The sequence below is a fragment of the Larimichthys crocea genome, chromosome VII, assembly GCF_000972845.2.
Source record: "Larimichthys crocea isolate SSNF chromosome VII, L_crocea_2.0, whole genome shotgun sequence".
In the NCBI taxonomy this organism is placed as follows: domain Eukaryota; kingdom Metazoa; phylum Chordata; class Actinopteri; family Sciaenidae; genus Larimichthys; species Larimichthys crocea.
In genome coordinates, this window is record NC_040017.1 from 22,996,347 (window position 1) to 23,019,809 (window position 23,463).

General features: G+C 41.6%; 1 protein-coding gene across 4 annotated transcripts in view; it reads right to left on the reverse strand.

The window, feature by feature from the left end:
- Positions 1 to 23,463, reverse strand: part of nbeab (neurobeachin b) — a 185,000-nt gene that overhangs the window by 25,794 nt on the left and 135,743 nt on the right. For all 4 annotated transcript variants that reach the window (XM_027280396.1, XM_027280395.1, XM_027280394.1 and 1 more), the window contains 4 exons: positions 11,399 to 11,516; positions 11,211 to 11,313; positions 10,402 to 10,517; positions 8,005 to 8,117 (listed from right to left, as the gene is read on the reverse strand). In XM_027280396.1, the coding sequence (XP_027136197.1) occupies positions 8,005 to 8,117; positions 10,402 to 10,517; positions 11,211 to 11,313; positions 11,399 to 11,516 (450 nt within the window). The remainder of the gene's footprint in view (positions 1 to 8,004; positions 8,118 to 10,401; positions 10,518 to 11,210; positions 11,314 to 11,398; positions 11,517 to 23,463) is intronic.

The window sequence follows — 23,463 nt, forward strand, 5'->3', positions numbered from 1 at the left end:
AGCCAATAGTTAGTCTCACCAAAATGATCTGTGTGTCACCATCTATGTATAATGTGCAAACGCCTAAGCAATAAGAATCTCATTCTAATCGATTCTAATCTAATTAGTCATTACTGCAAAGAGTTTATTAAAAACATCTTTCCTGCTACATCTTTCATGGAGCATCAGTGCTAAATTTAAGATAGTCTGACTCATATAAGGTACTTAACTTGATTTACTTGTGAGGCAACCACACAAGTCACACTCAAAGTCTCAAAAGACGGATATGCCTTTCGATTTTTTTTGCACAAATCTTTATCTGTTCATCTGTTTCGAGTCGCAAAATGGAAAATCTTACTGCTAAGAGATAAAGCTGACCGCATGACATCTAAATCAAATGTTTAATGACCATGTGGATACATGATAGCCTTGAGAAGGTTATGGGGAATACTTGCTCCACATAATTGTAAACTACATTATTATAGTTAGAGTTTTTGTATAGGCCATAGTAAATCTTTTTTGCAGGACCCTTTTGGTGGCAAGATGTATATACATACTATATGCAGAAATAACATGTGGACCAGGCAGTTTTCCCCTGATGACACAGATGATTTGCTGCCAGTACTAATCTTGGTGATGTGATGGTCCAAACTCACTGCTGGAACTTATTTAAGACCATAACCAGACAGTGAAGCTACAGTACTTCTATTTCGATTTGCAGTAAAAAAATCTTGGGTGCATAGTTTAAAGGATCAGCTTCTCTATCCCTTGTGTTAGGGAAAGAACAAGGGAAAACATAATTGAGGATAATTAACAGAGATAGACTTGCAAAGTCTTGTTAGTTCCCCATTAGGCTACATGTGGCGAAGGCCGACAGAGAGACTGGGCCAGAGTTCAGGGCAGACAAGGCGCTTTAGTCTGGAATTTGTCTGTCAGACCCCATTATTCTCCTGAACCCTAAAAAGTTCCTGTTGTGCTGTCTTCTGTCTGAAATTTACAAGGGTACGGTGGCGTGGGTGAGCAGGACGGCGCGTTGAGGATGGAGGGAGGAGATATGAGCGTCTCTTGCTAAACGTTGTGGGTAATCCATGTGGATTAACCCCTGGTGACCTGATTTACACCCAACGCACCCACCAAGCCAAACACTTTACTCAGCGCTGCTACTCCCATCTGTGTTCAAAGCCCTTCTGTGTTACTGGGCACTGCTGATAGAAGTTACTTGGACTTACAGCGCTAATAATGTAACACACAAGCTTTGTGATCAGTAGAACTGAATCAACATCTGAAAATAATGGAAAAAACTGGGCACAATTAGCTAGCATTTATTTTAAAAAATCTATATCGGATTGTATTTTCTTATTCAGGTGTGCACTTTATTATTCTATCTATCTGTACTGAACATTTGCTACCTTAACATCTTCCCTTTATCAGAATAAGCCGTGGAGGAAAACACATTTAAAACTCCAAACCAGCAGGTACACGAGCGAGCCTTGAATTCTCTAAAATGCCAAAAGAGCAATGAATGCAGCATCAAGACTAAAAATGTCAGAAATTATGAAACCTCTCTCGGTCGTTGTTCTGCATTTGAAGAACTACTGCCTAATTATTGTGAGGACATAAAAAAGGAAGAAAAAAAAATAACATCACTGCTATATTTATTTGACATCCATCCAATTATTTCATAGTTAGGCCAAAGCTCGGCAAGCGTGGTTCATTATTTAACCGCAGCCTCAGTAATAATTTCAATATTGTACTGACACCATCACTAGGTTTTTTTGCCCTTTGGCGGCTGTTTCATTTTCATGTGTTCTTAAGGCAACAAAATTACTCCCATTAAACATACATTTAGTGGTGAATAAATTGCTTTCTGCCTTTTCAATCACCCCTTCCAATATAAGAGCCTCGGAGGCATATTGGCAGTCAATATTAATATACTCAGTACCACTGAATCGGTCACAGAGGGGGAAGGGAGACTGGTAATGTAATCAATGGCAGCTTCTCTACCTGAAAGCTGCAGCACGGAGGTCAGACGGAATAAAATAAAAGTCCTCAATTCAAAACGGTCTGAGACTGATGCCGAAAAGTAAAGCCACACGCTTGAACATTATTAAAAATGTGCAGTTATTCTTTTGGCTGAGTACATTTTGTATGCAACCTCAGTACGACAGACTGGCTCTCTTGGTCATTTGGAAGATTATGGTCATATCCATGTGTGGCACATGCCTGAAGCTCTATGTCAAAATTAAAATGGGGCCAGTTTTCTTTTCTTTTTTTTTTGGTTCTTCCTTAAAATTTAATGGTAGTCCACATCAGTGTTAGCACAACTGAATCGACTGAAAGAGAAGTTTATTGAGATCTGCATAGATTTATGAGGTGATAATAGCCTTGCATGTGACGTCTTGGCCCAGCTGGATCGGGGTGCGAGCCACAAGACGTCTTGCACTCTGTAAAACCACTGCTAGTGTAACTAATGCAGGTTAGAACTATATGAAAGATACGGACGATATAGGAAAATACAGCTGCAGGTAATAGTAAGAGTGTAAAAGAGGAATGAGCAAACAATTCACAGAAAACAAAGCTCACAAAATCATTGCTAAATAGGATGCTTTCCTATTTTAACAGAAAGAAGCTGGAAAACAAACTAAGTCATGCTATTGTAGGCACAAGTATGTTATGGAAGGTGTAAGTGTGCTATATGAGGTGTTATATGCTAAGATTACAAGTTTTAAACTTCATGTACATACAGAAAGTAGGTCTGGACTGCATTCCTCTCTAAACTTTGTACCTTTCCCTGAGGCTAAACTAACCACAAAGACATCTTGAATGCAGCATGTTTACTGACAAGTTATTTCCTTTTCACTCGTCTATTTGGCAGTTAGAAAAATGAAGAAAAATGTTCTCAGAGTGTTCCCAAGTCACTCAGTTATGTAAGTATAAATATAATAAGACATTTCCTACGTGACTTGTAGTGTACTGCAGAAGTAAGAATGTTTTTATTTTGTTTTCTAGAAAACCTGTGTAGCTGGCGAGCTGGGATAATTATCCCGACTGCGTGGCAAAACTTATACGCTTAACCCGCATCACTGAAGAAGTTGTTGTTTGTCACAGGTTTCTGTCGCCGTATATAATTTTCACCTGACAGATTGTTGAACACCGGCTCAAATAGGGACTTTTGCATACAGCAAATGTAAACCAAAAAGACTGAAATGTAAAAAACAAACAAACAAACAAAATATAGTTAAATTAAGTAAAGTTGTCAGACGGCCAACTGGCTATTTCTCAAATGATACAGGTACAGGTGCACTGATGCAAAGTGAACATGGTTAGACATACAGATGCATATCAAAATAAGGAAAGCAGATGAATGAAAGCAGAGGGGGAATTAAGGCTGGTGTGGTGGCTTGTGGTCCACCATTTGTATATAACCAAGAGGTTCTAAACCAAAGTGCTGAGTGTTGGTTAGTGAGCTTGTTGCAATCGCTCCAAAGTCAACATTAGTCTTTGTGCTGACTGTGACTCTCTGTCTTAACAAATCCTGATGTCCCATTGTCACAGAATGAAGGCAGTGTCTGACACCAAAACAGACCAAACACTCCAATAAAAGAAACCATGTGGGACTGTAATGAACTGACCACAGGTAGCCTTGAAATAGACACTACACTTCCTCAGCATGTTTGCCTAGACAATGCACTCTGTGCTACAAGGACATGATGGCTTGGCACAATGTAGCTCACACACTGTTGCTCTTGAGAGAGTTCAGGCGTTGAATCAAAAATAAAAGGCTACTTCCAGGTACATGTCTATACTTGTCTATAATTATGGTGTATACTAAATTGAAATCTTAAATTCTACTCAAATAACACTTTCAAAAAATGAATTTAAACTACTTCTGATATTCTTTTGTTTTGACTATGAAAGGACAGCCAAAAATATGAAGAGAATATATGATTGATTCACTATTCAGTGAGAAATAAAAACCCACTTATGATACGATAGCAGAAGCACTTCACTGGTCCTTTAGTACATTTATTCCTGTCATAGTCACATCAGTTGATAAGCCTAAATCAAGCTTTGCTTACCTCTATTCAACAAAGAATAATCACCGCTTTCCTTTTTCCCGCATTGCACATCATAGTGATCACTGATATAAGACTATGAAAACAACCGGTTCAGACAGTTCCACACATGCTCCTATCCGAGTTCATTTCTCGTATAACACCTGACCCAGTGAAACACATCAACACAACTAAACAAAGTATGATCAAACTTAGATTTGGCTTCAGATTCAATCAGGATCATTTTCTGGTGTTGCACTCCAAAGATGCAAAGATGAACATGGCCGGTGGTGAACGAGTGTGCAGAGAGTGCCTCCATTTGTTTGGTTATATCTAAGCTACCTCCCAAAGAGACGCATATTGCATTTAATATTTCAAAATAAATTACATTACAGTATGTTGCTATGGTGCTCTGTCAGGAGAAGTCGCAGTCGTTTTTTGCTTGCCTCGTCAGAGGCAGGCCTGCATGCAGCTCCAGTCTAATGCAATCAAGTTGCTCAGACTCAAGATAAAGCAGATGTGCTCCCAAAGAGGCTGACTGGAGTGAGGAAGTGAGGGTGAAGAAGGCTCCATTATGGAAAGAAAAGTGTGGAGGGGGGTATTTACAGCAGCCAGGCTCTGTCTTTGTTACTAAGAGTTTTTCTCTTAGAGATGCTCAGCTCAAGTGCCACAGCAGAAGTTTTGAGAAGGAAACAGATGATGAAATATGTTTCTCTCTCTGAGCACAGCACGGTCAGAATATGCTTACAAGAGTAAATCAACATTATCTGCATTAATTTAGTCATTTTAAGTAAGGTGAAAATGTATGTAAACACCAAACTACACAGGTTAAGAAATGCACTTGTGTCACTTTTTGGTGTTGCTTGTCTGTTGAGATGATATTTTACAACGGATACATGTAATAAATTTTAGTCAGTGCACAAGGAAGCACAATGTTCCACCACATCTGCTTCTTTCTTATGAATTTCCATCACATGATTTACCAGCTTCCGCCTATCTATCATCTATTCGTCAATCCATCAAGAAATAATCATTAGAATCTAATTAAACACTTCACTGCATGAATGTATCTGACATCCAAATATGCAGAACTGCGGCCCCGAGGCAAAGCAATGCGGTGTTCAATAGCGCTGTTCACAGCTGACTGAGTGCCCAACCAGCAGGTAATTGTAGGTGTGTGCAGTAGGTTTGTGAGGATATTTTTTTTGGCAGATCTTTTGCAGTTTAAACAATGTTGTCCATCAAGTGGCAGTTACCTTTGATTGACAAGCAGGTCTCAGGTATGTCTATGATCTGTGGGAAAGAAAACCTCCTCGATTGTTCAGCGACAGCGTGCGTCAGTTTATAGCTGTGTGTCTCATTAACCTATGAGCAACGATATGACAATTTATCTTCATTACACTACAACTCACTGAGCTCTGGAGTGGCAGATGATAGTACATGTGGTGATTGGAGATTATTCAATGGCATATGAAAAAAAAATGTAATAAAATACAAATTAAAAACAGGAAAATTGAAAAAAGAAAATAGGAATAGACTGAAATGTGTTTAGCTTTGTAAATTGTGATAAAACATTTCCTTAATCTGTATTATTTTTATTTAATCTGTACAAGTTTGTGTCTGACAGCACTGAAGACTGTTAAAGGGGAAAAAAGGGATTTTATGAACCTATACATATTAAGAAATATCAAGAATGAACATGGGTATTATAGCAAAACACCCACCCTTATTTACCACACACACAGCCTGCGTGGTACACAACCACACCCACTGGACATACACCTTAGAGAGACACACACACAGCCTTAATATACAATGAACAAGTGGCTGTGCTGCTACCTCTGATCCATAATTGAACAAAAGGGCAGGCCAAGCAAAGAGAAATGTGGGGGCCGGTGTCCCTCCCTGCTACACTAGATGTGAACTTTTGGAGGTAAGAGCCCCGGGGTTCCAAGGACAACTGTCAGGAGACACGGGCTGTGAACTCATGCTAATGAAGGCAGCTCAGCCCTGTAAACAGCATGAGAGGATGTCACTGGAATACATTACAATACATAACTGTCTCCCCAGGGCAGGAGGGGTGCACATGGCTCAGCCAAGATCACCCCCCCTCTACCCCCCAACACACACAGGCATACGTATATGCACACACAAACACACACTCAAACACACACACACACACACACACACACACCGGTGGCTCTCTCTCAGCCCACCTGGATACACCACAGGCCGGAGCCGCCAAAAGAAGACAAGTGCCGAGATGAAGGTGGCAAGACAAACAACCAAGCTGTTTGTCCAAAACGTTCAGGGTTTACTGAAATATGAAGTGTTCCAGAGCAGCGGGAGCTCGAATTTCAAATTCACAGCACTCCATCTAACTTGTCCACGATTCTTCTGTGAAGTGTTTCACAGTAACTTCCCTTTTTTTTTCCCCCCCCCCCATTTCAAAGTTCTCCTCCTCTTCTACTACAAAATACAGCACATGACTTGAAAGGCTGAAAATTGATACAAACTGTTGAGAACTGAGATGGCAAACCGAGGCTCTTACTCTGAACGTCTGCGCTTTGAGGGAAAAGGGGGAATGAGGGAGCAATAAAGTGAGCCGGAGAGAGAGAGAGAACTCAGACAGGAATGTGACTGTTTTCAGGTCAGTGAGCTGCAGTGTGCATGTGCAAGAGAGAGAAAGAGAGAGACAGGGAAAGAGAAGGGGGTGGTGAACAAGTAAACCAGGCCACAGTTTGTGGTAGAGGGATCTGCTGCCTTTTCCTCTCCAGTCAAAGGCAAAGCAAACATAATGCTGAACTTTATCTCCAGGGTTGCAGGGCGTTAGTGTCACTGTGTCTGAGCTCTTGTGATTTGGCAGCGTTAGCAGAACTCTTGCTACTGCACAGCTTGATGCGTTTTTTTGACCTGCCATATTTAGAAGGACTTTCACTGCAACACTGTGCTAATGAGTTGTTCTCATCAGGTTGTCAACCTTGATAGTAAAAATCCAAGCTAGAAACCTAATTACTAAACGATCACATTTTGTCAATAAAATGAAAAACATGCAAATGTTATACTAGAGATGATATCATCATATTGCTTTACATTTTATTTTTGGACATTGTACATATTTTTTTGGGCCTCTAGTGGGCAGCAGAAACAATTTGTAGACACAACATTGACATATTATCACTTTCTAAATCAATATGGTAATCCTTTTAGCAAACATGTAAATATAAATATGATATTCATGTCACCTCTTAGCTCCGTTTTGCTCTCCAGCAGCTTCTGTGATAAGTATTTACCTCTTAATGCTCCACTATGATCACCAGCTAGTCGCTAACTTTGTCTAAAATTTGTTCCTGGGCTGTTGGAGCAAACCCAGCAACCAAAAAATGTTGATCACAGAAAAACCAAAACAATGAGACACGAAAAAAAGGATAATCCCCGCAAATTCATTACTAAAAGTAGGTGTGCGATCCCTTGTTAATATAAAAATATTTAATATAGCAGCTTTGCAATAAAGGTTTAAAACACAAGACCCACCTTGAGATAGTAAAACATATTTTTAGTTTACATGATGGGTGGTACATGATCTAAAGCCGCCTTGCTGAAAGACTTGTTATCCGTGAGCATTATGCTGCAGTTTTTTATTATTCAAGGCACAGATGGTTATAAAAATGTATAAACCTCTGTAATGTAGAACCCAGGAGGCCTCTTAAAGCTTATACTCAAGTGCAAACTACATGCTGAGACAATACAGTATCAAATAAATGGGAAGTGAACTTACATAATCTATTTGTGCATTTCAGGATGCTGCAATCAGCATTTTCCACTTTCTGCATTCCGACTCATGAGCTTAGCTATTAAATATGATATTCTTTTACAGTCTAGCCTTTATTAAGGAAATCCCCTGCCATCAGGGCCAGCTTCCCCCCTTCTCTCTGTCATACTGAGGAGCACGGCCAAGAGGCCTCTGTACCTTTGAGAGATCTCTGAAGTTCCCTGGCAAGGTCAGGTCCAACTCCTCTGAGTCGTAGTTGGTGAGGACCCAGGGAAAGACCGGGTACTGGTTCAGGTCATTGTATGTCCTCCCTAGACACACAGAGCCGACAAAAATCTGTGAGTGATGAAGGGTTGGAAGGAAACAGAGGGGTTGAAAGCAGGGCCGGGTACACTTGAGGCTTCAGTTACTTTGGGGGATCAGCATGCAACATTCCAACAAGCCCCCAATCTCGGAGCCCTCAATCAGACACACTTCCTGTCTCGTATGGAGTCTGCCAGGGAAACCTACACTAATGGCGAGTGCTCTCTGCTATGAGAGAATGCTTTCTGTGCTCCCCATGCCTTTTCCTGTTGAGTGCACTTTATCAATGGACTGTGGGAGTTACAGGAGGCCTGAACACACTGTCTTTGAGTTGATAGAGAACATAAGTATCTCTAAGTTGTGGTAAGTTAGATGTAATATGAGGGATATGGATTCTTCTGAAGGTCCATGACTCCAAACGCCTGAATTGTCACTGCGGGTCTGATGCACTGATTGGCCAGATGTGAATTTCCTCTGTGCTCTGGCACTGGGAATATGATTTTCAGATGGCAAAACGTGTCAAAGGAAATCCATGGGAAAAGCCAAGAGCATGTACCATGTTGTCATTAATGCTCAACTTTTCCTTTTAAGATGACACTGATGCAGCTGTGAGGTCAGGTGGTGGCCAGTCGTAATCCAGGATTGAGACAGGGCTGCTATGGATGGGTTTGTTGGAGTTTTTAGCACTGGTGATAAATCAAGTTAAATGTAGTCTCAGAGCAAATCGAATAACGATTTATTTTACCCAAAAATTGTAAAAGGAAGCAGTGCTAATTCTACAGAATAGAAGCAACATTTCATGTTTTTTTTCTTTTCCAATGGTGATGTTGACTAGTATATACAAAACCATCTTTAGACACATTTTCAGAAGTACATTGGAGATCTGAAGATCAATAGAAGTTACACATTATTCACATTATTCTATCATTACACAGGGACCATTGCAGTTAATGAGACGCTCTTGCACGCCTTCACATTAAAAATGGTACATTTTTATCATTAGTTAATGTTTACAAAGCTGTCAGTCATAACAAACTGTCATGTAATGTCCAACGCATTAAAAGCTTTATGCCATTTCAAATCAAAGTATTATCAAGAGGTGGAAACGCTAAGGTCAGAATAATAAAAGCTGTTTCACTGCATCTAAATGAATAATATGAAACTCAATAAAATAAGATTGTTTAATGGAAACACTCCTCCCACATCACTTTCTAGTGTCATAAAGTTTTTAATGATTGCCTACAAAAAAATGTTCAAACTGCACAAATCCAGCAGGCGTGCTCACTTCTGGACTGCAGCAGGTTGGCAGATAATCTAAATCTAGAGCAAGCGAGTGATAATGTGTGACAGGCTAGTCAATGGAAAGGCTTCTGCAGAATATCCAGGGTCTGGGGGAAGCTAGAGAGCATAATTATCCAGGTTAATGCCTCACAGTAAAAAAGGAAGCAGTGGGCCGAGTGTGGAGGGAGAGTTGGGGGTGTTGGTGTGGTTCAGCGTACTGGTGCTGAGGCCTGAGTTGGGGTGGCAGGATGTTAATAACAGTGGAATAGTGTTTAATTAGAAGACCACTTTCCGTTCGCACCTCTTCTCAGCACTTCACCCCCCGCCTGTCTGCCGCCCCCACACTATTCTGACATCCCTGTCAGCCCAGGTCATTACCAGGGATTTTTAATGAATTTTGGGCATGTTTTTCTGTCTGCCTTACATCTAATTAGCTGACAATAATGTATCGAACTCAAGCACAAGCTAAATATAAATATGCATGAATATGCAGCGAGAGAGAGGATGACACCTCTCAGAGCAGAGGAGCGTACAGTCGCTCTCGCCTTCCCTGTTAGTTGCAGTTCAGATCAGAGAGTCGACAACAGAACCTCTCAACTCTGCAGACACACGTGTGTACGCTCTCACAAAGCCAGACACTAATTATCTGGCAAAATCTGCTGTGCCTGCTCTTTGCTTCAAACAGCACACTACCATGAACAGTGAAGTCTACCACACTGGGCACTTAAGGTTACCATGGATTCTTAAACAGATATGACATACCTGAGGCCACTTATAGTATGTTTCCAGTACCACTGACACATACAGTTTATTGATCATGATAGCTAAACTTAAAGTCACAAGACTCTAATGGTGAGGAGATTCACAGAGATTAAACCAGGTTTTACATTTCGCCTGCATAAGAAAGAAAACAAATCAGAATCCATCTATCTAACTGATGGCTGTGAAAAACAGAATCTAGTATTTCCATACCTGCAGCTACAACCAAATTAAAAGCAAAGAGTCCCCTACCTGCGATAGTGTTGAGAAACATGAGGTACTCAAAGTTGGAAATCTCTCTCCTCTGCCAGCGCTGGGTCATGTTGGAGGATTTGAAAAGCTGTCGAGGGGTGGCCAGGGAGATGCGCCTGGAACAATACGTTTCAACAACAAATCAAGAAACAGAAGGCTCATGTTAGTTACGGGTATTTTAAAACCTTTAAATATTAAAATCAAAGAGCAAAAAGGGCTCATCGTAGATCATCATAGACAAGTGGAACATCAACGATAGCATTTTTTGGCCCATATGCAGCTCTATGGCTTAAATGAATGGAACATACTGAGTTGAAGAACGTAGAAAATAATTATGGCATCCACTGCAGTGCCATTCACAGTTACACAGTTTTATTCCTGTTAATTAAAGTAACCTAGGTGCAAATTAAGAGTCCTTAAACTACCCAGTTAATTTACTATGTGTTAATTTAGGCTGGCTTACTTTATATCCAGTCAATTAACACAAGACTTAAGGAAATGCTCTTGTTTTGTAACAGCGTATACACAGGCCTGTTAGCACTGTGAGAGTCTGAAGGGAATCTGTGGTTTTCACTGTGGTCAGTGGCCTGGCTGCAGCTCTGCTGTATAGAGTCTTCTGTCAGAGAATTAGGTCAGTTCAGTCAGGGTCAGTGCACATCCACTTCAATGACTGGAGCAATGGGACTTCAAATCACTCTGCTGCAGGCCAACACATAACACGGAGGGGGTAACATCGGCCATGAAGGAATTACAGCATTAGAAATATTTAACAGTGTTGAGTTCATTTTCTCTTAACATATGTGACCCACCTAGCTTGTGGGAGTCCATAGCTGGTGCCCACTCCCACTCGAGGAAGACTGTAGACCACTTTCTTTACTGTGGCCTGGTCAGGAAAGTTGAACATGACTGATGCTGTGAAACAGTAGCAGATATCACTTAGTGATGAAAAGCAGGGCAAACGTGAATTTCAAACGCTGTAATCGGCGCTTCCGCTTACTTCTGTTGGCCATGAAGACCTCCATCGCTGTGTTCTGTAGGAGGTAGCGCCTGGAGAACACCGCCCGGATCTCACTGAACATCCATTTCCCATGTAGACCCTCAGTGTATGCTAAAACCTAGAGGGGAAGAAAAAGTAGACACTAGAGTACACACAGATATTACATCAGGTTACAGGTAAAGACTGGTGTCCATTTCAGTATTGAAGTTGCATGTAACAAAACAAGACCACCAATGTTAGATACATGCTGACAAGTCGAGTGTTGCAACAGGCTTTTAGATTGTGTAACAGTTTGACATGAGGCAAGTTCTCATATTATTATTAGAATTTCAATTATGAAATAAAGTACTGGTGTAAACACTGACTGGTGCTCTACTCATTATTTCCCTGCAAGCTTATTCCTCTAACCATTATGCTACTAAAATTAATTCCTAATAACTATTCTAATATCACACCAGCACCGGCTTGTCCATTCATTATTTTAACTTGTAACAAAGCACTACTGGGTCTACTTTGAGTGTTTCACACTTTCCCAATTGGTCTATAAAACTCGCCAGAGCTAGCCAAGTGGTCAAAAAAACAACAACCAAAAAAAAAACAAAAAAACACAACAACCCCCTGGGTCAGTGACACATAAATAATCAATAAAAACCATCATGCCAAGGAGAGGAGAGAGCAGACAAAGGATCATTAGTGTATGCAGCACCACTGGGGCTGCAGGTCCACACACAGAAAACCAAGACAGTTGTTCTGACAGGTGAGAATGGTTCCCCCGCACACCTTTCCCCCCCCCTCCTTCCATCTCACTTTCCTCTGACTGAACGATTTTGTCCAACAGTATGAGCCAGGGTGCAACCTCATCAGCTCCCCAGGTTATAATCACACATATGTTAAGTTCAGAGAGTGTGAGAGAATAAAGATATAACAGGACAGTAAGGGGGCGAGGCCCTACAGTATATTAGTGTGTGTGTGTGGGTGTCTGTATGTGTGTGTGTGTGTGTGTGGGGGTGATTGAGGTGGAGTAAGGCAGAGAGAGGGAGGGAAGCCAGAGTGAGATGTTCAGCTGGGTTAGGTCTGATGCTAATGCTCATTTAAAATAGTGACAGGCTGGAAGAGTGCAGCGTGAGCCGGGCTGCCTTAATTTCTCCCTGGAATAGCTCATGCCCGACCTCCGTGCCACATCCAAAATCTCTGGAGCTCAATTAAAATTGGATTAGGTGGAGATGCTGGATGTGCAGCACAGCATCTCTGGTGCTCTCCTCCCAGTAATGCCCCTGCCTGACACCTCTGCAACCCCCAACTCAAACAGTTGTCATAGAGACAGCACGGCCCAGAGGAGGCAGCGTGCTGACTTGAGGGGGAGTAGAGAGAGGAAGGGAGGTGAGATGGAGGGATGGCTGTGGAGCTGCGGGCGCACTGTTGAAGGCCAGCAGCAGCTCTCTAGGAGGCAGGGTAGCTTTTATCCCCCCCTCCTGCTCTGCAGCCAGATGTTCTGGAAGTAGTCTTCTGAGTGCAATGCTGAAAGGCAAGTCGTACAAATATGCATCATGGGAAGGCTACAACAGCTTATTTCATCATTCACTAGCAAGCTGTTATTTGAATACATATTAAGTTATTTGGATGTCTAGAGACTCTGAAGGGTTTGTCATTTTCAGCAAAGTCTCTATTCATTTTTTAAAAACTATTTTATTTTATCAGTGCCATAAATTTGCAAGCCAAACTCTCCATTTGTTACATCATGTCTTATTAAAACTAATTGTAACAAACAACCCGGCTAGTAATAAACAGGCGGTCCACTTTGGCTTCTTAAGAATTAAAATATAAGTAAAAACAGCTATAATGTGGCAACTCTGAACTAATTGTCAACACAAGGATATTTTAGCACTGGCTGTTTCTTGTTGCCCAGCTCGAGTGAACATTTTGTTGCCATGACAAAGTACAGGCCAAAGGGCTAGCTGTCAACAAAAGAGAGGCTAAAGAGGAGAAAAAAGAGCTGATTTCAAACAGCCCAGATCAAAAAATTTGTCATAACAACAAAGCTTTGGTCTAAACCAACACACAGGGGCCCCTGTAGACTTGGAGATTTGACAAAGCCCAGCCCTCATTTTTGGAGGCCCAGCTGTAAAAAATGCCATTTAATGAACCTGTCTGCTGAAGCTGTCCCCTGCCTGTCAGAGGTGTCAGCCAGTGACAAGCGCTGGGGACCGCCGCCTCCAGTCACAGACAGGCCTGCCAGCTGGAGACTTCGGCCCCAATCTAATCACGCCACCAGGAAGGGACCGGCGCTCTGCTCTTGGTCTGTCACGCTCAGGGCTGGGGGAGCAGCGAGGGGACGGGTGGAGGGGTCTGGTATGGCCGACAAGCACAGCCTTTTGTTTCCACACAGGTCCCTCCACGCAGGCTCATTAGGAGCCACAGGCGCATGCGCATGCTCTGCCAGCTGCAGGGAAATATATCTCTACAGCATAATAGCCATAATGCAATTTAACATCTCTGTCCTCTCTTTCCTTTATTCTCCTTCTCCTCTTTCCCTGATTTGACAGAGGGCAGGCTGCATCCTTCCTCGATAACATCATGGGCGGAAAACAGAAAAATATTGTGACAGATGAGATGAGGAGAGGCACAGGTGACACTAGTGTTTAGGCTGAAACTCATATATAATAATGTGGCAATGCACAAATGGAACACATCATACTTAAAAGCGATAGGAAGCCACTTCATGCATGGAAATAGATTCTAATCGTATCTGACTTCCCAATAGCTTTAACCCCACATTGGCTGAGACACTATGACAGATGTTATTAATAAATCTAACAAAGCATTTTCTCTAAAAACCTGATGAAATTTTTCTTGCATATGAAACGATACAATCCGCCTCCACTGCATTTATACCAAAACAGGAAAATAATATAATTCAGTGAGACCTCCAAGCCAGCATGACTGATACATTTATATGAGACTGTGGAGCACTCTGACAACCTGGTATCACAGCACCTCCACTGCATTCTTCTAAGATTTGTCTAATAGGCTTCCACCATAAAGCCTCACAAGTGCATGGTCCCAGGCGGCCAGAGAGAACAGCCAAGTGGAAGAATAAGGGGAGGATACGAGAGGCAGTTTCATTTTGAGTGATATGACTACTCCCCCAGGAGCGAGTGGGATGGATTTCACACATGGCAATTTGGAGGATCAGCACACACTGCGTATACTGTATTCAATGGCTGACCCCAGGCAATATGGGCCAAATCTGTGAAGAGGTTGAGCAGTCGGAGAAAGCATAAAGCCCGGTAACAGCGAGAGCAGAGAGCAACTCTCAGTTAAGTGTGAAAGCATCGTCAACTATAGTGGAATATGTGTTAGTCTGGATCACAGAGAAAATATTTATATCAAAATATGTTTGAAAGTAACAAGAGCCCGAATCAGAGCTATGAAACACAATCCCCAAAATGACATACAAATGTTTTCCATGTGATATTTAGCCATGTAGTTTTGGTTTTATTTGCAAAGATTTGATCGATTCTGCCTGCACAAGGAAGGGGAATGCAATCTTGTGTATTTGTGCAAAAAAATGACATAAAAATGTATCTCTTTTCAGAAGCAGTCATTATTCTGAATAGCAGGAACATCCTTTCTGGAAAGAGATACTGCTGCTGAATAACAAAACAGCCTGCATGGGTAGAACTAAGGAAGAATGCATTTTTTTGTTTTGTTTAATTAAAATACAGAATTAAACAAACATATGTTTCTTTCCACAAATGACTCATGTTCTAAACACTGTGAAATCAGACTAATATTGCCATATAAAACTTTGCGAAGCCACGCAGACAGGAATTTTACTTGTCTGACCACGATGTGCCCAAATCCTCACTTTTATTTCAGCTTTAATCCTTTTTACACCCTGCAAAGACTTCTAACGTATGCCTGAGCCTCAAATCATCCCCCTTAATGTGACAGCTGTTATGAAGTGTAGAAATACCAAAAAATGTGAAAGATTCCCACAGATTATAACAGCAAAAAAAAATCAAGATTCCACTGGGTTCCTCTCTGTGAGACCCATATCTCAACTTCAATAAAGTAGCAGGCTCCTAATGCAGGTACCGGGGGGGTGGGGGGACGGAACAAGATACAGATTTGCATAATCAGTGTCACTATACATTTGGGTGGTAGCTAGAGTGTAGCAAGATGACACAGCTTGGGTGCTCTGGCAAGACCAGTGGGATAAAGGAGATGAATATGCATTAAATATGCTGGCAGTTCACTGCCCCAAATGTCCAGCCAAGTTTGTCAATAACATTTATGTCAGGGATGGTATTTCACGCACATTAGCAGGCCGTGCAGCGCTGTCTTCAACACTGCCATGGTAGGACAGGTGGGAGGAGCTGTTTTTCCTCATATGAAAATTCTTCTTAAAGAGTTCAAAGCTCTTTAAACATCCTTTACCTTCCCATGTTAGAATATAAAGCCTCAGGAAACGCAACGGGAAAAACATGTGGTTTCCTATAGAGATAATACATAAAGTTTGACATGGAGCCACATGACGCCCACAGAAGACTTTGGAAAGGTTCAAAGAAACGACCCCAAAATAAAATGCATCTCCTTGGTGACCTTAATGTAATCCACAGTGTGGCATATACGAACATAAATATATTATATAATGTTATGTTATGATCAACGTGCGATACTGAAAGCATATTTTATATATTTTCTTGTATTTAATAGACACAGTCATCATTACTCATACATTCACACACAATCGCCTTTTTTTTTTTTTTGATTTCACATGTGGCTGAATGCCTGTGCTGATAATAAAAGCACGTTCACACCTTTACCTTTCACAGGGAGAGTGAAAAATATACTGTGACCTTTTACAAAGAACAGTGGGTATTTGAAAATACTGTTAAAACTACATAAAAAAGCAAAATATTTGAGGTCATCGACGCTGATGTCACAGTCATTAAATGGTTTTGCCTTTTATTAACCAACCACATTAATATTATTAACAGATTATCCAGCATCTTTCCTGGTTAGTTATCTCTGTGTTTGTTAACTTGGATATCAAGATTTCACACTTTTTTTTAAACTGAAAAATGCTGCAACGATGACTCACCTTTATTAATGGCGATTAAGTTATTTTAGGTCTTTTTTCCATCAAATGTACATTATTTTGTCTCCTCTTCGTAAGTAGCAACTTAACTATATTTTGTGAACAAACAAAAGAAAGAAACAAAGAGACACAACAAACAAATTTAAACATACGTATGAACATTCTTAAGCGCTGACCCACCCACAGACACATCCACACACATACATGAACACATTTAGTGAGCACATCATCCAGATAAACAGCTTGAGGGTGCCTTCACTAAGGAGCTTGAGAGATGGGATGCAGTCATTTGGTGTGGGGTCTTTTCAGCAAGCTTTTCCTAATGGGACTTTTTCAGGGACTTGTCAGCCTTAAGATGACTGAAATCTTCCCGGCCTGGGTACCAGCTTCCTCTGGCTGCCACTGAGAGTGCCAAGCTGATCGCTTTAAATCCAACTTTTCGTTTTTTTTTTCCCGTTTTTTTTTTTTTTCTTCTTGGTGGTGTGTGTGGGAGGGATAGGGGCTCAAAGCAAGACAGAGACGAAGAGAAAGAACGAGACAAGGATGGAGAGGCGGAGAGACAGAGGAGGAGAGGGACAGAAAGAGCAAGTGGTTAGACGAGAGGGCCTGATGAGCAATGAGCGCCTCACTCGTCCTCAATTAATCTTGTCTCTCTACCTTTGCTTTGGCGCTTCCCTCAGCACCAAGGTAATAACGACACCCTCATCCATTATCCTTTTATCCCCGTTATTCACTGGGAATTGCTTAATAATATGTTACAGATTTGTCCTCCTTCGTATAATTCTTTCTGTCATTCGCAGTATATCATCTGGAAAACACACAGCCTCCTTTCTGCCGGACGCTCTTTGAGGATTATCGTGGGTGACACCTTCGGGATGCAGCCAGAATCTGGAGCATCATTTTTTCAGGCATAAAGTGGAATTACCCTGACTTATCTGTCATTGCCAAAAGCACAACAAGCCATTCAGGGCCAAAGCAAAGGTGGAACAGGTTCTTATCGGCTTCTCTGAACGAGAGTGCTTGTAAATTTATGCTAATGAGGGCCTTTTGTCATCCAGGCTCACCCCTTGGGGCTGAACGGGGCTTGCAGGGGATGATAATCTGGCTGTTGAGTGCACTAGATAATTTGTACTTTATCCTCATGTAATTATATAGTTTAAATATTTTTTTTACCAATGCTAATCCTACAACATGGGGAAGTGTCTTAACCGTGTCCGTGGTTCTTAGCGGCACTAGTTAGCGTGCATCCGACTATTATAAAATCACGTAGGAGGAGTGCAGCACTGATATAATTACTCTGACTTTCTGTAGCCTGCGCTATGAGTCCTCATATCATTTTGATCCACCTTAGCAGGCAGGCAGGAAGCCAAGCTAGAAGCCTGGGGGTATGAGAGACAACTCAGAAAAGGTGAGAACTGAAGAAAAAAAAAAAGAAAAAAAGAAAAGCTGAACGAGCCCTCCCCATTTTTGTCAAGAAAGAAAGATGGAGGAGAGGAAAATGGACTGAATAAAGTAAAAGTAAGTGCAGCAGGGCAGTTTTACTGAGCTTTTGAGGTCTTTCTGCTGTCCAGTGGGACTCCAGGCCATCTTGTGTGCCTGCCAAAGCCGACAGCCCTTGACAAGCTGCTTGGCGTGCTGTAATTTGACTAATTACATTGGATTAGACCATATTAATGCAAGCTGTTTTCTCCAGGGTCACTGACCCAACCCAGTGTGTCCCTTGCTAGTTTCCCCCCTACTCGGTGTAAACAAAAACACACACAAGAAACAAAGTAGACCCTTTGTTTCGTAAAATTATAAAAACAATGAGCGTGCATCTATACCCCTGACATTATTTTTATAATGGGAGAGAATATGTTATAAAGCATCCACAGCAGAGAAAGCTCTGAGATACAGGCCTGCACTTTCCTGAGGCACATCATCACAGGATTCTTTGAAAACAAACTGAATCCTTTGCCTCATTCATCTCTCTGCAGGAAAAGAAAAACAAAATCAGGCCTTTTATGAATCTCAGAAGTCCCAGAGTTTACAAAATAGTTTTTTTTTTAACACATGGAGATAGAGGGACTCAGGAGGCGTCTCCACATGCTGACAACAACAGTACAAAATTTCATTTTAATTTGACTTTTATCTTAGCAAAATATCAGGATGAAATCTAAGTAATGAGGCACTGTTTCTCTTTCTATGGTTTGTTTGTCTGCGGGAATGGTGTGTTGAAACCCGCGATTTAATATAAATAATAGAGAACACATCATTTCATCTGCTTTAAAAAAATGGGTGGATGTACTCAGAAAACCAGAAACTTATTTGTAAAAAGAAGGAGGGTAACCAGCCCTCATTTGCATTTGCAAAACTCCAAAATGAAAGAGGGGAAATGAGCCATAGAATATGTGTGTTTTAATACAAGTGCTCTCCCAATTGTACCAAATCAATTTGAGTTTCACACAATGGAGAGGCAGCTTCACTGTTTGTATGTGCTCCTCTGCCTTGAACATGGTGTAATAATGGTCTTAAACCAGGCGTTATAAAGACAGAATACCAAAGAGGCTTACAGCCTGGGTTTCATGAAACATTTAGGCAAAAGTTCCAAGAGCTGAGGATGATGAAAGAAGGTAAGCTTGAAAATGGGCTTCTGGGATCCACATCCCTTATTGTACAGAAGTCACATCAAATTAATACTGAGGGCCATTTGCAGCCTTTCTTCTCCTGAGCTTTTCAGAACGGATTAAGCTATGAAAACTCAGAAATTACTAAAGCACCTATTAGGCATTATGCTCACCCTTTCTCCTCTTTTCCTTTGAAAGTCATTGAATGTGCTTCACTTCACCCCGCACTTCAAATTCACAAGTTGTTTGCATACTTGAAAGAAGGGCAATTTTTATAAAAATGTGTCATGTGCAATGTATATTCCCACTTGCGCTAAAGAAAAAAAGAAAATATTTACACATTTTACACCATTTGCCCTTCTATAACCTCATTATATAGCATTTTGTGGCTCTGTACATTACATAAACTATGTTCTAACTTAGTTTGATGAGGCAGGCCGCAGCATTCAGGCGGTTTACTGAAAGCGTCGGACACAGTTTACACCCTGAAGAAGCGTTGGTATTGCTCGGGCTCTCTCAGGCTCTCTGCACCCCTCTTTGCTCTCTCAATGCCTCTTCAAAGAAGCGCGGGGAGTGCATGAATTGTAATTATGGCTCCTAACAGGATTCAAGAGCACCCAAACGATGGCACTTGAGAACCAGGTCGTGTGGAGTTAAACGGCTGTCAGACACTCAAAGCTCCCCAGCATGTGAACAAACCCACAAAGGCTAGTCCGCTATGTCCACTTCTAGGGCCCTCCTACCCACTTTTCCTCTTATAGGGAGAGATTAAAGATCGACTAAGGCCCCTTTAAAGGACCATATAGCCTTTTTTGCATTTTTACTCACATTCGAATTTTCAAGAAGGGTTACAGGTTTCCAGGTAAGATGCTAAACTGGAAAATGAGGGATAAAGAACTAAATAAAGTATTTGCCTGGTGAAAATATGTTTTATACATATATGTAAAGAAATAAATCCTTGGCAAAAAAATTCAAGGCAAATTAGACCAGACCACAGGAGCATGTGTGGAAGCAACGAAGGCTTGTGAGAGATCAGGTAATTGGTACCACCTGAGAAACCAATCTAACCACAGTGTCAGATTATCTCCCGACCTCGCCTTCAGAATAACGGAAAAGATCATCTGTGCTCCCCAGACAGTTTCAATGACTCACCAGGGCACAAGACCCCTCACTACACATTAAAGAGACCAGCCTTCAGGCAGACCATATCCAAACTTCAGCCCCATCCTACTCCCCAAAAGCACCCAAAAGAAACCAACCTGCAGCGTGAAGTCCCTATGCATGACCCTTATTAAACTCCTAATTGGATTGAGGGCCGCTAAGAAAAAAAATTCAACATAGTTCATTCAGCTGAGATTTTCTTAAGCATTCCTTCCAGTAGTTTGCGTCTTCAACAATAACATTCAAAATCAAGTCACTGAAAACTTTTCCTTTTCAAAACACACACAGATTTTCCAAAAATGGGAGTATAGGCAAAACCTTTTTCACCTTTTCTTTTAAAGCAAAGCACTATTTGATTTTCACAGGGGTGCAAGTGACAGGCTGAAACAAAGCCCAGCACTGGCCATTGTGTAGCCTTTCACTGTTGTAATGGTCTTAAAATGGCTACAAGCAGGGCCCTATTCAGTGGTGACCGGGCTGCTCGGCTCTCTTCTCCATATCCAAGACAAACTCTGCACTAAGCGGGAACTCTGAGGTCAGCTGATGAGTGAATGAGGGACCCGAGTTCACTCATAACCACAGTCTCAGACTATCAATGCCTGTAGAAGTTCTCAACACATTTACACTAATTATAGAGAATAAATAGTGCCATAACAACAACATCAATCAAGTTCATTATGGGAAATAGCATAATGACAATAATTACAATAATATCTCATTAAGAAAGAGAATGAGAGACAGGGGAGAATTAATAGCAGACAGGTGTACAACACACTGCAATTATGGAACCTGAAATTAGTTCATTGCCTCAAGGCAAACAGAAGAGAAAGGGAAGGCTTTAAGTGAGGGAGTGTGTGCGTCTGAGTGTGTGTGTGTGTGTGTGTGTGGGGGCTGGTTTCAGGACTCGGAGTAGGACTGATAGAGAGAGGCTCACTGACAAAAAAGGGAATTGCAAATAAGCAAACAAAAATGTCTTAAATGTGTAAATTAGGGAGAAAAATAAGAGGGAAAAGCAGCTTTTCCCTGCAGACTGCTGCCTTAGATGAGAAGGGAGCAGCGAAACGTGATCAAGGGGAGCCGTGGAGCGGTGCGGCAGGCGTCAAGATGAGCACTCAGCCAGCGAGTGGCAGCTTCTCCTTTTCCAGTCAATCATTCATTACAGAGCCAAGTGCTGTGGAGGAGTGCCTCCTCTTTTTTGACCTATCATATTACTGCCTCTGTAAACTCCTAATCCTCCCTTCGTTAGATGGTGTCAACAGCCGACATGCTCTCACCCTGCTGCCTGCCGCACTCCCTGCTCAGACACCTCCCAAGCCCTGCCAAGACCACGGAATTGACACTCTAATAAAATCGTTTGAAATTTAACAAGGTAGAACGGCACAACTTTATCCATCTTTTTCGGGGGGCTTTCATCCACCTTTTTGACTTGTTGTTTTTTCCCCCCCTTATCATTAGAAAGAGATTTAGAAAATTCTTTTAGTAATTAGTAACTTTTTCCATCACACAAGCCCCACGGTTCACAGCAACACCAAGAAAGTCTGACTTTTACTCTTCGCTCTTTCATTGGCTGGTCGGAACGGCCTGGTTCTTTTTTTGCCTTGGGGCTCTTCCTGAGCAGGTGAAAGCCTGGAGGCAGGAACCAGCACATCAGCACTTCTTCATCCATCATGACTCTTTCATGGGGAGCCCGTCTCCTGAGCTTCTCGAGCAGCGCCCAGTGAGATGACTACTATAATGAGTCCAACAGATGAAAGCCCAGCAGGACAAAACAACATTCAGATACATCTACACACACACACACACCGACAGACACACACACACACACACCAGGGTTTCCACCAAAGAGGGATTTCGCTGTGTGAATGTTGTTATTTTAGGTAAACAAAATCAGAAGATTCTGTGTTTTGGCAGAAATCCAAAAAGGAGTTTAGGTGATTAGGTGATCGCGTCATGCTGATCACAAACAACAACAAGTTCATTCAGAAGAATATCACATACACAACTGTCCTTCACATGCATTAGTGGACAGATCCCCCTTTCACAAACACACACACACACACACACACACACACAGATCCATACAGTGTGTGGATGGGTTTAGGTAAGGTCCCAATTTAGGCTGACAGATTCCAGATAGAAGATATTTAAAGAAATGACAGCAGTGATTTAGGATGGTTTTGAGTTTAGCTGAATGTGACACTGTCACAACAAAACTATTACAGTGAAACTATGAGCGAAGGCCAACTAAATTCATTAATTTCTTATTGACATCCAGCACATAAGCCTTTGTAGTCTGCTAGGATCTGAAAATATCTTTCCTTACTGGGAATATATATGTAAATTTGCGAGATAAACTTTGTCACGGTTGAGACACACCTACCACATAACACGGTTTGAAAGATGTTAATTACCATATAAAATAAGCAATTGGCATCCTGCCCCATATGTCCCACTTTTTCAGTGAGGAAGATGGAAATGAGGTGGGGTAGATTTGATTGTGACATGCTCTCCGTCTGTGCTCCACAATGTGTGGCTTTGCCAGTAACAGGCTAATATTCATCACAGCTCACCACCACCAGAACTAATGAAAGTCGACAAAATGTCTCTGCTGCCATCTTTGTCTAGCATCCGCTCAGGGTGAGCCTCCCTCTTTCCCTCCTTTCCTTTTCACCTCCCCTCTTTCCCCTCGCTCTTGAAGGGAGGGTGACAGCGGCATAAAATGGTGGCAAGCAAATGTGCCTTCCATGTGGCAGCAGTGGTGGGGGTGACAGGGCAGGCTGAGGCCAGCGCTATCAGCAGTGTATGGCTGCTGCTTTGAACAACCTGGATGGTCGCCATGGAGGATCAGGGCCGAGCTGATGAGACACCAGCGGTTACAAACAAAAGTGGTTCAATATCAAATCAAGAAACAGGCCACCCATCCCAAACAGAAAACAGTTTGATGAAATGTGAACTTAGTTTATAGGTCGCTTGTTAATACCCAACTGCACGTAATCCAGTTATTCCTCACAGGCTATTTTAAACGTTTTATTGCATTTAAAATGAATTTCTATAGAACAATGGTTCATACTTTAAATGTGATGCTATTATAGGTGTAAACATTAGATATAAATCTTTAAATTTAAGAGAGATTAAACACAGAGGAAGTCAGCTCTCTCAGACAAACCTGTTATATTTGGCTATATGTACAAATT